Source organism: Pantherophis guttatus, chromosome 3 (assembly GCF_059756535.1).
Source record: "Pantherophis guttatus breed Tessera chromosome 3, ASM5975653v1, whole genome shotgun sequence".
Lineage (NCBI taxonomy): Eukaryota > Metazoa > Chordata > Lepidosauria > Squamata > Colubridae > Pantherophis > Pantherophis guttatus.
In genome coordinates this window covers 30,381,038-30,397,409 of record NC_142065.1, presented here as the reverse complement: position 1 = coordinate 30,397,409, position 16,372 = coordinate 30,381,038, and the positions used below count along the sequence as shown (strand labels likewise).

Genomic DNA, 16,372 nt, shown 5'->3' with positions numbered 1-16,372 from the left:
TATATATATATATATATATATATATATATATATATATATATATATATATATATATATATATATATATATATATATATATATATATATCTTTTATATATATATATAAAATCTTTCAAAAAGGAACTGCAAAGATTTACATTTCTTTAAAGAAAAACACTCCAGGCCTTTCTTCCCAGTATGAATGTTGCACTAATTTGCTTAGTTGTGTTCACGAACGTTCTCCTCCCTACCCCAACTTTCTCTCTTTAAGTTAATTCTATAGGGAATCACTAAAACCCTGTAATTCTCTCCCTTCAATGGTCCTAACAATCAGGGGCTTTATTTCCCTTTAATAATGGTTTAAAATCTTGGCACTTGCTGCACATTTGAAGCAGCTTTGCTTGTTGTACAACTTGAGAAATTATGTATTTATTCAGGGTTGATTGCTTCCACTCCGTAAGCATTTGGAATAGATAAAAGGAAATGTTTCAGAACTGACTAAATTGGGTAAATTACTCATTTGAACATGAAATGCATGGCTGTGGTTAGGAGGGAATGGGGGGAAAAGAGATGCTTACTGCATGGATGAGCAAGGACTCTGACTTCATCCACAGCTATGTACCCGGGGTGACCCTTCAAGGAAACCGATTCAAATATGACCTGAAATTCATAGGAGACAACAAGCTGATTAAGTAAACAATTGAAAATTATACACAAGACATCCCTCTAACATACCTTAAGTACAAAGGGTTCAGATTCTGTAATAGATGCTTTACAGATAGTCCTTGTTTAGCAAACACAACTGGAAACACTAACTCGGTTGTTAAGCTAAGTGACTGCTAAATGAAACTACAACTTTGTTTATGATCTTACTTCAGTTTCCCTTTGCTTTACAAACCTGTGAAGGTCAGGGAAGGATTGGCCATAACCAGGGGTGGGTTGCTGGGGGTTCGCAGGGGTTCACGAGAACCTTTAGCTAAGATTCTGTGCAGTTTGGAGAACTCCCAAATCCCACTCCTGGCTGAGCCTGCCCACTCTGCCCCGCCCTTCCCAGGGGTCCCCACGTGACCCATTTTGGATGCAGGTAAGTACAGGGCACACACGGAGTCTTGGGAGAGATGAAAAATAGGCCTACCAGAAGTTCAGGAAGAGGGCTTCCAGAGCCTGGGGAGACCATTTTCGCCCTTCCGGAGGCTCAATGAAAGCCCGCAGAGCCTGGGGAGGGCCTGCCCCTCCCTGCTATGGTGCAGGAGGTCAACTAGGCCACACCCACCATGGCCATGCCCACCCAGCAACCGGACAGAGAACCCCTTGCTAAAATTTTTGAAGCCCACACCTGGCCATAACCATTGTAACTGAATAGTCACTAAACAAGGACTACCTGTATTCCACAGAGCAAGCCACTCAGTTCCCAAATTTACATATGTAGATATACATAATCCCTTTCAAAGACCCTCCTCCAAAATGTGTGCAAATATGCATGTATGTAAAACACCATACATTAAAAATCGGAAATAAATATAATCATGAAGCCAGCTAAATCTTAATTAAGTCCCAGAACTATGATGGCAGAAAGAATTATATATTATAGAATGGGTTAATGGCCAGGCAATAAATGGTTAAAAAGAATGTGCTACAGAAGAAACCTGAAAAGCATGTACAAGATTTTATCAAGATGCTTCAAGACAAGTTATGAAGGGATATAAAGTCCTTGAAAATATGTTTTCTGATAAGATTCTTCAATTCCCTATAGTTATGGAAAGGTCATAGAAAACAACATCTTGATGAGGTGGTTAACTATCAGAATTTAATGAATGATAAGGACAAAATATGTGAGGCTAAAGTAACCGAGCAATCAAGATGATGTAATCCAGCATTGTTTATAAAAAAAAGAGCTAGAGGGAAGAGAAATCTGAAGTGTCATTTTTTATTCCGTCAAGATTCAGCCTGAAGGACACTCCAAGGTTATTTCCCATGCTCTTTCATTGCCTGGCAACAAGAAGGATCTTTGATATGTAAGGGCTAAATGATGGATGTTCATATGTTGCTAGAATACAGCTTTTAAAATCTACCAGAAATCTACCCATAGAATTGTTGGATGATGTTGTTGGATGGTCCTAATTCTATAACAGAGGACAAACCTTTTCCTTAATACTGAATTGGTTGAGAGTAAGAGAAATATTAAGGAAATCATGGTGGACAGAGGTGTTGAGATCCACAAAAAGAGAAAAATGATAAGTTTAAAGCAATGTATGAAGCAATGTATAGACATTGTAAAAATAAATGGTTCCTGAACAGTGGTGGATTGCCCCCAGTTCACACCGCTTCTATAGAACCGGTAGTAAAACTGGCGGGAGGCTCCTCCCACCGACCCCAACATCATCAAAATGCTTCTGTGCTTGCGCAGAAGTGTGCGCGTATGCGCGAGTGAAGCAAGCACACACACACGGTCCCATTGCGAACTGGTAGTAAAGGTAAATAGAACCCACCCCTGTTCCTGAACCATTTTAGTGTCATGAAGGTCTCTGAGTTTTCTATTCTTATTTTCTCTGTGTTCTCTGATTGGTTGTTTTCTTGCAGACATTTCATTATCCCAATCTAGGTAACATCATCAGTGCTAAAATCAATGAATTTTAGTGTCAACTAGTATTATCTGTATTTATTTTTATCTCATGCTTTTAAATTTTGAAGCATAGTATTTCTTTTTTGGGGGGATCCACATAGCAACACCCTGAAAAAATTATCATGCACAGTGAATGATTAATACATGTATGTGTGTGTGTGTATATATATATATATATATATATACACAGAGAGAGGGAGAGAGAGAGAGAGAGACTTTTCAGGTTGTTCCAAATGGTTTATACAAAAGACAGTATTAGTCACTGTGATTTTGGCATTTCCCAAACAAGTAGTTCAGTCATGACATAATTATCTAATTTGTTGTCAACATTAAGATTCAGAAAGAGAGCAATTTGGGGATTTTTTTTAAAAAAAAATCAGATTTTTCATTCCTTTAGGGGTAAACTTCAAAAGTCATTTTAAAAATAGGTACAGCCAAAACAAAACTTTGGGTACTCTCTGTCCACTTCTTTCTGCTCCTCAATTTCCCTAGAGAAGGAAACTTCCCTTTTCCTTCTCACTCAGTCATATGACTATGATTATCGATGAAAAAGAATGGTAAATAATATTCAAGAAGCTGAATATAAGAGAAAAATATTTATTATAAGTGATTGAAGATGCTTGGCTATCCAAGTTTAAAAGAATTTAGGACTACCTGTCAGACTTCCTTCTTAGGTTCCCAATGGATGGATTTAAAGAAAATACCCCATTTCAATTTAATGTAGTGTATATAGTGTCTGAGTCTGAGGTTAGTCTCATTGTCTGCATGGCAAGAAAAACCAGATTGTACAGATCAGTAGATTTTAGCTCTCACCCTGTTAGGATACATTCATATATTTGATTTGTGAATTGTGGCCATTTTAGTTAATTTTCTTACTATTAAGGTACTATTAAGGGGACATATATGTCCCCTTGCACATATGTGCTAGTTGTTCCCAACTCTAGGGGACGGTGCTCATCTCCGTTTCAAAGCCGAAGAGCCAGCCGAAGATGTCTCCGTGGTCATGTGGCTGGCATGACTAAATGCCAAAGGCGCACAGAATGCTGTTATCTTCCAACCAAGGGTGGTCCCTATTTTTTCTACTTACATTTTTTTTTTTTGCTAGGTTGGCAGAAGCTGGGACAAGTAATGGGAGCTCACCCCATTACGCAGCACTAGGGATTCGAACTGCTGAACTGCCAACCTTTCTATCAACAAGGTCAGCGCCTTAGACATTGAGCCACCACGTCCCATTATTCCTCCACAAACGAAGGTGAATATAGTGTCCCAGGATAATTGTTGTAGGACCCAATCTGGGTCAGTCACTGGGTCCAAAGGTTTAGTCTTCTGAGCTTTGGGCTCCAGCATGAGTATGAAAGCTCAGAAAATTAAACCTCTGGTCTTGGTGACTGACCCAGATTGTATCCTGCATGGTTACTATCCTTTTCCTCCTCCTCCAAGTTCCTCAAGGATCAGGTTGTGATGCAGAAATGTCACTAAAAAAGATTGGGCTAAATGGTGGATGCAGTTCATTTAACAAAAAATAGTTTAGCCCTTTCTCACTTCCAATTGCAAAATTGAAAATAAATTAATTAATTAAAAAAACCAATAGAAAATGAGCAATTTGCTCTTTAAAAGCTACAGAGGCCCATAGGCTAAAGGTAAAAGAAAAGAAATCTCAAGTATACCTGATAAAAGTGTGGCCAGAAAGTACTGATCGCAAGCTCTGCTTTCACCCAACCTTCTGTAACAAGCCCAGAGACATTCCAGATAGGGTTGCCTTGAGGTCCACCATTCACTTTCACATAAACATTCAAGGATCCAGGGCTAGAACGGTCACGGCTGGACAAGTAGTAATGGAAATCAATGCAGTGAGTGTCGTTTTCCTTCAGTGTTGGTAAAAGCAAGTGAGCTTTTTGCCCAGATGCCCTCCCAGAACTATTCACCATCATGAAGGAGCCTAAGAAGAAAGGGAAAAAAGAGAAAAGATCAGTAGTTCCTTGCCTCAATAGTACAACTAAATTAATTAAAGAGTCAATAGTTCTAAATAACTGGGCCAACAGTCAGAACTCCAAACAGCTGTTAATTTTCTCAGATCTATTACTATTATTATAATTCAGCACTTTTCTGGAGAAAAGAAAAACACCAGGAATGACAAATACTTTTGTATCCACTGCTTGCATCATCAGCTAAAGAGGACCCTTTGTTATTATTTTCAGATTTTTCTACCTTGGATTTCAAACTGTCTGACAGGAAAATATTGACTTCAAATATGAAGAGCGCATCATATTCCCTTTTCACTCTACTGAAGTTACACTACCAGACTCTTTTGATTGCATACACAAACACTATTAAGCTGTCTGTTTTTGTAACATGTCCATATTTATAGATTACACTATATCAAGAATCCTACAATTTGGGAGGTCAGTTAAATTTTTGGAAAAACCCACTGAATTGTATTAGGCAGAGTTTTCAAAATGATTGTTTCAGTGGCATGGCTATTGACACAGCTCTCATCTGCAAAATGGAAAACTGGTAATGGTAGAAGAACCATATTTACTAAGGAGCCTAACTATAAGGTGAGAAATAAAGCTCAGAATTTAAAACCACTCTTTGGAATCATCATTTTTCTGCTTCAACAGCTTTTGAGAGAGAAACTGATAAGGTTTGGAGATTATGTGTCAGAGTGGTTTAACTCCAAATTCACACATTTGTTCCTGCAAAAAAAATAACTAAATGCACAGTAAATCACCTTTATACCTTTTACCCAAAAAAAAAAAAAAAGTCCACAGATATATTCACAGATATATATGGTAGTTAGCAGAACTGAGATAAACTCAATAAAAGTGTTATCTTTTAAAACTGAGAATACATTTAAAAAGTTTCATTCATATTTGCACAAAGTCTAAGCAAAGAAAAAAGTATGCCAAAATAAATAAACTAACAAAACACCCACAACCACATACATATTTACCCACCTCTTGTTCAACTTCAGAAAAACTAATTTTTATATTATAAGTTATTTTACAATTTTGATGCATGATTTCTACAATCAACTTATTTCTATCACATGTCTACTTCACACACTCTCCATCAGTGATATAAACTGTCATCTGGTAACATTACTATGGTGATAAAACACTAATATGAGCAGGGTTGGTATTCTTAAAGCAATGGCTGAGTGATTCTATAAATCACCTGCATGGAAGGCATCATGGACTTTTTGTGCTATTTGCTGTAGTTGCTGACTACATAGTTCAATAAATAACCAACTAACCCTGAGATTAGCAATCTAAGCAATTGCCCGGATCCTTGCTTCTAAATTATCCTTGGTGGGGGGGAAAGTGTTCCACAATTTGATAGTAGAAGTTCTTCCTAAGACTTGATAAATCCAGAGACTTCAAACTATTCAATGTTAATCCAAGTAGCTATATTTTATTCATTTGTTTATTTGATTTATATGTCTACCCACCTTGTAAAACATAACTCTGTGTGGCTCACAACAATAATAAACACCATAACAAAAAAATAAAAACCAAAATAATTAGGAACCTGACCTACCATTGCCAGTCAATCAATCAATCAACCAACCAACCAACCAACCAACCAACCAACCAACCCAATAGATTCCTATGTCTCACCAGATGACAACACTTAAGGGATGGAACCTGGAATGTGCCCACTCTATTTAACCTAGGCAGATATCTTTGGGGAGAGGCAGTTCCTCAAATAATTTGAACTTGTGCCCCATATGCCCAGCACTTTGAATCAGGGTGCATTCATTTCATTTGCATCCTTTTAGTTTAGTTTAGTTTACTTTATTATCATTGCACATGGTAGAATGAAATTAAATGCCATCTTCAGTGTACATTATAACTGTAAAAAGAAAAAAGAAACCAAACATACATTCAAAGGAGGCCTAACTACTAAATGATAGTTGAACTCACTTTGGAAAAAGTTTTCTTTGAAGAAATCTTCACAAAACATGTCAACTCTAACTGTACATCTTTTTGTGCAAGTAAAAAAGCACTTCTCCTTTGTTGTTGATGTTGTCCTTACCAGGGCTGTCATTTAAATAAATACTGAGTTGGGAGTAAGGCCCTTTGAAATTAATGGAAGATATGATTCAGCAGTAGTAAAATGCTCTGGTTTGCAGATAAAGGATGGACAAACTATTCCAACACGGCCAGCCTTTTAATTAGTTGCTTAGGGCAAGACTCTTCAAATTTTCTGTATAAGATAGGATTCAGTAATAGAAAGTGCCCTGGGTTGTGGGAACACAATATAGGCAGGCAAACTGTCTGTATGAAAGATACAATTCTGTGCATGCATACTGCAAACTGAGTTCAGTGAAGCTTCTTCATTTATGAAAAGTCCTTCTTGCTCTCCTTGGATCTGCCTATGTGGAAGTCAGGTGTCCAGTCTCTCTGGCAGTCAAAGCCAAAATAGTTATACTGTAGTCCCGAGGGAGCAGCATGCCTGTAGCAGTTTCATGTAGCCAAGAATGTGAATAAATCACAGATCCTCACTACATCATCAGCAGCATGGTTGAGGAAGATAAAAATCATTTGTATAGCAAAATACATAGTATTAGGAAAAGAGAGGAGGAAAGACTCCTAAATTTGAATATATACTGCCTATAAACTGATGTTGAGGCAGAGGTAACATAAAAAAATCGTTTTTTGATTTGACATTGTTGTGCTTTGATTATCAGGGCATCTTTTCTTATTTTCCTCTAATTATCCTTTTCCTATCTAACTGGTCTTTGAAGTAGCTTCTTCTTTCTCTTTTTGTGTCTTCTTTTCTTTTTCAATCTGCCTCCAGCTTCCTTTCCTTCTTTTCCTCTGCTGCTTTCCCATTCTTCCTCTTTTCCTTCTGGAGAATTGTTAAATAAAACAACACTTTTTTTTCCCTTTCATCATTTTTTAAATAAAAAAAAATACCATTTGAGCTATGATTCCCCAAGTCCTGACTTTGTCTCTTTTTCTTTTTCCTTTTCAAGGAATGTTCAGGTGAAACTCCATGGTCTGAGTCATGATGGGTGTCACATTATATGTTATTGAAGTGCCAAGTTGAAACAAACATTGGGTGGGTACTACAGGCTAGGCTTGCTGGGATATGATTCTCTTTCCTTTCCTTTTTATGTCATCTTTTCCCTCTTATTTTCTGATTCCTTTTTTTCTTTTATCACCCTCCACATCTTGGGAGCTACAAAGGAAGAAACAGTTTCTGCCTGCCTAGGATCTGAATTTACCACTTACAAAGTTTCTGGAATTAGATCAAGGGCCACCTGAAGTTCATTAAGACATCCAGTGTTCACAAGGAGCTTAATCCTCAAATACAGACAGTTCAGGCAAAGCTAAATTATTGCAGACACCAGATGAGCAGAGATAAACTCTTGATGTTACATGCTAAATTACTCTGGAATTAAATACATGATTTACATCAACTTGCCATTGTGGGAAAATATTAATAGAGGCAAATAACCAATGTAAATGATTGTATCCTTCTTTGCTGTTTTTCTTCTTCAATACATATATGAAATCCATGGATCTATGTAGGAAAATAAAGTTACTATTCTCAACTAATATTTTTTTAAATTATTCTCTTTCTTTTTTATGTCAGCTTTTCTCTTTCACTTTCTGATTCCTTTTTTTTTCTCTCTCTCTCTTTTATCACCCTCCACATCCTGGGAGCTGTAGAGGCAGAAACAGATTCTGCCTGTTCAGGATTTGAACTTACCACTTACAAAGAGTTTTTAAAATTAGATCAAGGACGACATGAAGTTTATTAAGGCATCCAGAAACACAATTGCTTTTTTTTTTCTATTCAGAAAGTACTTTTCTAGAGGAGAAAGGTCCAAGGGAGTATTTGACCTAGAGATAATAAAAAATAATAGTTGCATGAATTTAGAGAAGTACCATTGGGGTCAGGAAGAAAATTAGACCCATTGGCATTCCTGCAAAAAATATTCATACGTATTTTCCCCAGTGGAATAGATTGTAATACCTTTATGCCACACAATATAATAATAAAATAATTAAACCTTTGTAACCCATGGCAGATTATTTGCAGAGAATCCTTTGTAGTTGTCCATCATTGCCCTTTGTTACTAACATTATAAATGATTACGCATTAAAAATAATGAGAATTATTCATTTTATTCTCTTTAAAGAATCTACTTTGGGGATGTCTGTAAACATGCCTTCAGGAAAACAAGCAACAAGTAATCACAGATTGTAGGTAGGGGAATGAGAGAAGGAGAAAAAAAGGAAATATCCATTTCAGCAGTCACGCATAGTAATTTTTAATCAAATGCAACCCCTCGTGACATTCTCATTCTGAGATTGCTGCCAAGTCATTTTATAGATATATTTCTCTGCTGGCCTTCTTGCAATTCACAGAAGATTGAGTTTGGAAAGCCTTGCCTTATTTTTAAGTTACTGAATCCCCCCTGTTTTTTAATTTTATTTTATGTGTTATGTTGTTACAGTGCAACAGACAAGCCACAGAAACATTCTGATCATTTTTGCCCAATGTGCAGCCATATGCATTGTATTAGAGGGAGACACTTTGGCAGCATTTTTGTAAATAACTTTTATGTTACTGAACTATACATATGTATGTATCCCAGTCGTGGTTTTCAAAATTTTTACTACCGGTTCTGTGGGAGTGGCTTGAGGGGGGCGTGGCTTCGGGGTATGGCTTGGGGGGCATGGCAGGGGAAGGTTACTGCAAAATCCCCATTTCCTCCTGATCAGCTGGGACTTGGGAGGCAGAGAATAGATGGGGAGGAGTCAGTCAGAATTTTTACTACCAGTTCTCTGAACTACTCAAAATTTCCACTACCGGTTTTCCAGAACAGGTCAGAATCTGCTGAAACCCACCTCTGATGTATATGTATTTGGCATATCTAATGGGTAACACATATATAGACACACAAACATGCATACATGCATGCACATACACACACGTACCTTATAACATGGATACCCAACCCCCAGTCTGCAGCCCAGTACTGGGCCACGGCCCATGGGGAACCAGGCCATGCAAGCGGTGGGTGAGCTCACAAGCACACAATGCTCCATTTGAACAAGCAACAGGCACATGAACAAAACCATCCCCCCTCCACTGCCATTGGTCTGCAGAGCTAGGAAGGTTAGGGACCATTGCCTTAAAACATAAGGCAGAAGTTTGTTTGTGTGTGTGTATCTGTATGTGTACACCAGGGATAAAATGCACTTACTTTTGCTACCGGATCAGAAATGTGAGCGTGCGTGCCTCTTCTGCACATGCGCAGAGGGTCAAAAACGGGACATGATGATGTCCCCAGCAGGTGGGCGGAGCCTCCCGCTTCCAGCCCTACCACCTCGTGTGAGCTGGATAGATCCGGCCGAATTTCACCGCTGGTGTACACCACCAATCACATCTGTCAAATATAGTCACCACACTACAAGTTTTGGGACTTGTAGATAGACAGGAAAATAATCTTTCTTCAGATGCTAGCATGTAACAAAGGTATTAAGAATAGTGATACTGGAGACCAGTAGGCAAATTTAGCCACTAATTAAGCTAAATGGAAATAATTGGCCTTGTGAATACCATCCTGTTCTTAAGGAGAAGTCAGGAATGGCAGCTTTAGGGCAATCTGAGACATTTATAAGCATTCCTGTGTTTTATTTCTGTTACGAATCAAATCCTTGTTTTATCCAACTGAGAAAACGAATGAAAGAATAGCTTTGAAATGATTTCTTCTCAGTATTTCTAGTACTAGTAATTTTATAAAACACTGGCAAGTTTATAATAAGACAATTTTATCTTATCATTATTCCCTCTAAATTAAGCATTCATCCATCCATACCGCCAATTGCTATTTTCATCTGAAAACAAACCACAGGCAATGTAATCTTAAAGGAAAATATATATACTGTATTTTTCATGCTGTGAAATGCTAAGGGTTCAGTACTTATTCAGACAGACACTGGGATATATGGTTTTGCAAACAGATGGGATGTCAGGTCAGCTGTATTAAATGTTCTTTGATCAACAGGTTAACATAATTAATATCTTGCTGTTGCTGCCAGTTTCCCAATGATTAAAAAATATATTTTTATATGCTCAGATCAATCCAGATTAAATAAAGAGAGAAGATTATTTTTTTTAAAAAAAAAAAGTTGAAAATGACAGGGAACATAAAATGGCGCGTGCACTGAACATACAAATAAAACTGGGGAATTAAACCATGAAGTGCTCTCAAGATACACATAAATTTCATTTCCCCTCCTTGGTGCATAATGATGCCTTGATAAGTCTCCTATTATTGATGCATCTGCAACATATATCCTCTTTTCAGAACTGAAATCGTACTTGATAGCAGATGGCATCTATTGTGTTTACACATCATCACTTTATGATTGCATTTTCTCACATCTACAGTGAAAAAAAGAGAGAAAGCCATAATTGAGTTTTTAATGGCTTTGCACGCTGTTCGTTAAGCTTACATGATGATGTTCTTACAGTTGACAGCTGAAGAAATGAGCCACCAAGAAGAAACCCTTGTGACCAGTTCAATATATGCTCAGTTGAGACTTCCTCAACATCACCTTTCAGATGCTACTCAAGTTTAAAGTGAAATTATTGCAGATACCAGATGAACAGAAGTAAACTCATAATATTATACGTTAAGTTTCTCTGGATACATGATTTACATCAGTTTGCCATTGTGGGAAAATATTAATGGAGGCAAAATAACCATCGTAAATCATTGTTTGCTCACAAGCAGAGAAATAAAAATGGACTTGCAGAATATTATTAATATAAGTATCTCAAGAAAGCTTAATCTAATATTCTTATACACTCTGTTTTTTGGTCTGGACATTCTTTAAAGAATGAAGGCATTGTGTACAGTTTTTCTTCTACACTTGGTATATCTAGTCCTTGGAAAACAAAGAACAAAGAACCTTCATAGGTTCATAGATTTGATATATTTAGTTGGAGGCCAGATAGTCTTGTTAATTTGGATTCCTGCACTTAGCAATGCATTTCTACATATAAATATAGCAACAAAGTTGAGCAGTTTCTATCAGCTAACGTTTTGTAAATTAGCACTCAAAGTTATCCCCCACCAGATGGTACACTGTACATCAAAATTCATGTAATATTCCTGGTCTGAAATAAAGAACTGGAAAAATGGTTCTGGTTACTGGAATATTATTATTACTTGTATATTATTATTATTTTATTTGTAAAATGTATTATCATTTCAATATCCCTTAGCAATACTTGACAAGTATTCACAGTTGACAAGTGTCAGAGCACAGAGTTCCAAAAAAAAAAAAAAATTACATCCTGTCCCTCACTGTCCTTCTCAACTTGATATATTTTAATATTTAGAAATATTTTTAATTTTTCAGGCCTTTTGACCGGATTTATACCAGTAAAACAAAGGGTTAATTGATCATTCAAATCCCAATTTTCTATGATTTATTAACCAAAGCCTCAGTCATTCGTTAATTTAGTTTATGAAATAAGAAGTAAATTAGCCGTGTGCACTTTATTGTTGACATTTCTTTTACCTTTGCCAAGTTGTGTAAATTCAGCTATTCTTTGCCATTCTAGGAAAAAAAAACTTCAGGATTGTTCAGATATAGACTGACCACTTGAAATAAGTCTTATTTAAACTCAAACAGATCTATATTAGCTTGTTTTGTTTCAAAATTTTCCAAAATCCAATGCATACCCCTATAATATATTAACGGACAATGGAAAATGAAAGTAATAAATTACATTAGGAAATACTATATGTCCCTTTAGCAGTAGTTAATTTGGAGTGATGGCAATGTGAAAAAGCCTACTCTAAAGATTCTTAATAGCAGGTTCCATTAGGAGATGTCTAATGGCTGAGTATAAGAGGATTGAATAGAAGAAAACTACTTCTGAGGTCACACAATTAGACCTCTAATGATTTGGGTTGATGGATGTATTGTCCAGAAGACCCCGAGGTGAAGGCATAGAGCAATGTTTCTCACTTAAACTTCATTCTGATTTGTCTTTAGAACAGGCACCATTACAGAAAAGGTTGAAGAATAGATTTTATCTAGAAAGAGAAACTGAAGGAAGAACAGAAAAGGAACACAGCTGTAGCACAATATTCTGTTACAATGAGATAAAAAGTACCCCTATTTGCACTGTCTATTCCCTAAATTGCTGTATGCCAGGATCCTACTTCTATGTAGTGTAGTGGAGAGTTATAAGAACAGGAACATTTCCAGCAGCTATGAAAAGAACTACTCCAAAGTCTGTCTTTGCTAAGATACTTTTTTAAAGGGAAGGGGAATGTGACTGCAAAGGTAAAATAGTTGTGCACCCTTCAGTGAGATCAAGCTGATTTCCTGGATCAAATTCAAATCTTTATTGTCAGTGCACAACATATGTACAATGAAATTGGTTGAGCTCCCTCAGTGCACCCCCTCCCAACACAATACAACTCACAGTGAAGACAGAAAATCCCTAGCCCAATAAATAAACATAGGATGTAGTGCAAATTATCCAGAAATCTAGCATTTAAGAAAAAGGGAATATTGTAAAACCTCTACCAAATTTTGGGATTTTGATGAAATCCCAAACTTTCTGAGGTAATGATAGGCCACACAGTACATTTAGTGGCACTTCAAGCACTGGGAAATAGTATAATAATTCAAAGAGGAATGATAACAGTTCTCACAAAGTTTATACATCTGCACTCATAAATGAAGGCTGGTAGGTAATGTAGGTAATTATGAATAGTTTGAATATATAAATATATATAAATATTCTATGTATAGAAATATATAGAATGATTCTATAAATACTTAATCCCTTTTGACATCAACAGACCATTGTCTCATTTAACTGAAATTCTTAGCTTTAGAAATTTCACTCATGTAAGCATTTTATAGTGAATATATTCTATTAACATTTAACACTATAGATTGTCTTTAAATAATAGAAACAGCCAGAAATTGTGCGATTAATACTTTATTACCTAGATTATACCTTATACTAATTAAAGAACAAAAGGAACACAAATGAATCAATGAATCATCAATCAATTCATTCATTTATTATTTATTTATTTTATTTTATTGGTTCAATTTATATGCCACCCTTCTCCGGAGACTCAGGGCGGCTTACAATGCATTAAGCAATAGCCTTCATACTTTTGTATATACCTGCTTAGTAGGGCTTTCGCCCCCCCCCCAAGCGGTGTTCTTTTTTATACAAAGTCAGCTTATTGCCCCCACAATCCGGATCCTCATTTTACCTACCTCGAAAGGATGGAAGGTTGAGTCAACCTTGAGCCTGGTGAGATTTGAACTTGCAGTAATTGCAGGCAGCTGGTGCTACTTAACAGCATTTTAGTCTGCTGTACCACCACGGCTCTTATGTAAGTGGACATGCAGACAGTAAGGATTTATAACACTTTGGATTCAATTCCACTGGTGCTAGGAAGAGCCTGTAAACTTTTCTACTTTTTTGAGGGGTGGGGGACTAAATCTGAAGCACTACATAGCTGAATACAACATGATTATTGTATAAAAAAATAATGCAAGATAGAGGGATATCTATCTATCTATAAGGGATGAGGTGGCTCAGTGGCTAAGATGCCGAGCTTGTCAATCGAAAGGTCGGCAGTTCAGTGGTTCGAATCCCTAGTGCTGCATAACGGGGTGGGCTCCTGTTACTTTTCCCAGCTTCTGCCAACCTAGCAGTTCGAAAGCATGTAAAAAAAAATGCAAGTAGAAAAATAGAGACCACCTTTGGTGGGAAGGTAATAGTGTTCTGTGTGCCTTTAGCATTTAGTCATGCTGGACACATGACCATGGAGACGTCTTCAGACTGTGCTGGCCCTTCAGCTTTGAAACGGAGATGAGCACTGCCCCCTAGAGTCGGGAACGACTGGCACTTATATGTGAAGGTAACCTTTACTTTTACTTTTAGAGGGATATCAGTAACAAGATAATAGATTGGCATTTGATGTATCTTACATCTTTCCATTCGTGCAGAGCAACTGATGTGGCTAACAAATCAATAAAACCAGAAGAAAAAGAACATTAAAAAATAAAGCCTCCTTTGAATTGAGCTCAGCTCTTGTAGTTTTCTTGACAACAGTATAGAATGGTTTGTTGCTATCTTTCCTGAGATTTCCCCTTACCCCCAACCTTCCTGTCTAGTTTTAGTCCTGGTATTTTTTGATCTTCCCAAACTACTGAATACCAGGATCCCACCTCTGTATACTTTGGAGTATATACTGTACTGATAGAAGAGAATATTTATAGCTCAGGGTTGAACTTTGGTGTCCTTGATGCTCTGTGAGCTTGGTGGTTTTCTTCAAGAGGTTTTATTATCTAACATTATCAGCACTATCTGCAAGAAAACCACTAAGTTCACAGAGCATTAAGAACAGTGCTGGGATTCAGCCGGTTCTCTCTGGATTGCACGAACTGGTAGCAGCAACTGTGGGATTCTCTGCCCAACCGCCCGCCCGTAATTTGCGACTACTGTGCATGCGCAGGAGTGCGCTCACATTTGCAAACCGATAGGGAAGGTAAGTGAATACCACCTCTGATTAAGAACCTCACAATATGTACTTTGTAAGAACAAGAACATTTCCTAGTTTTGAAAAACACTCCAACACCTGTCTTTACTAAGACATTTCTTTTAATGGGAAGAGGAACCTGTGATAGAATGTGAACACATAAATACTACTTTCTTAGTATGTATGCCATGGAACGTCTATTAATGTTTATTGATAAAAAAGTTTAATCCATAAATCTTCAGAATTGGTTTGAGAGAGTTGCTTTGGGGCACACAGAAGCATGAATGTAGCATTTTTTGGTGATCACAGTCAACTGGTGCTTCTAGAAAGAGCAGAGGTGGATTTCAGCAGGTTCTGACCAGTTCTGGAGAACCGGTAGCAGAAATTTTGAGTAGTTCGGAGAACCGGTAGTAAAAATTCTGACCATCTATTATCTGCCTCCCAAGTCTCAGCTGATTGGCAGGAAATGGGGATTTTGCAGTAACCTTTTCCTGGATTGGGGAGGGAATGGAAATTTTACAGTATCCTTCCCCTGGATTGGGGAGGGAATGGAGATTTTACAGTATCCTTCCCCTAGAGTGGGGTGGGAATGGAGATTTTACAGTATCCTTCCTCTGCCATGCCCACCAAGCCATGCCCACCAAGCCATGCCCTGCCTACCAAGCCACACCCACAGAACTGGTAGTAAAAAATTTCGAAACCCACCACTGAAAAAGAGCCATGGCTGTTTTAATGAGTTGTAGACTAAGGTTGCATTTATGCTCCTATAGGTAACTGAAGCACTTATTCTAAACTATATCCAAGGCACTGCAGAGCCCTAGACAATAGTTCTACTATAAATTAGGTACCAGAAAAGAAAACTCCATTTAAAAATTGTTCTTTGTAAGTATACTCCTTCGTATTTTCAACAAGACACTTTTGTACATCTGCAGGTTTTCAAATTCACTATAATTTTGTTGAATAATAAGTTAAATAACTCAAAAGCTGATTAAACAAAATATGTTACTTAAATAAACTGAAGAAAGCAACTTGTGTCTCTGATTAAGAAACACAAACACAAAACAAAATAATAATGACTGATCGGCATTGGACTCCTTTCTAATATCAGGTTTCTTCCTGGTACGCAGAAGGATTCAGCTAAAACATAACACATTTTTAAAACTATAAATTATTGAACAAGATACAATTGGCTGGAATCAACCATCATAATAGGC

General features: G+C 37.1%; 1 protein-coding gene across 8 annotated transcripts in view; it reads right to left on the bottom strand.

Annotated features, from left to right (window-relative positions):
- PTPRT (protein tyrosine phosphatase receptor type T) overlaps positions 1-16,372 on the bottom strand; it is a 677,232-nt gene that overhangs the window by 384,401 nt on the left and 276,459 nt on the right. For all 8 annotated transcript variants that reach the window (XM_034413956.3, XM_034413962.3, XM_034413960.3 and 5 more), the window contains exons 3-4: positions 4,270-4,541; positions 558-639 (exon numbers count right to left, since the gene is read on the bottom strand). In XM_034413956.3, the coding sequence (XP_034269847.1) occupies positions 558-639; positions 4,270-4,541 (354 nt within the window). The remainder of the gene's footprint in view (positions 1-557; positions 640-4,269; positions 4,542-16,372) is intronic.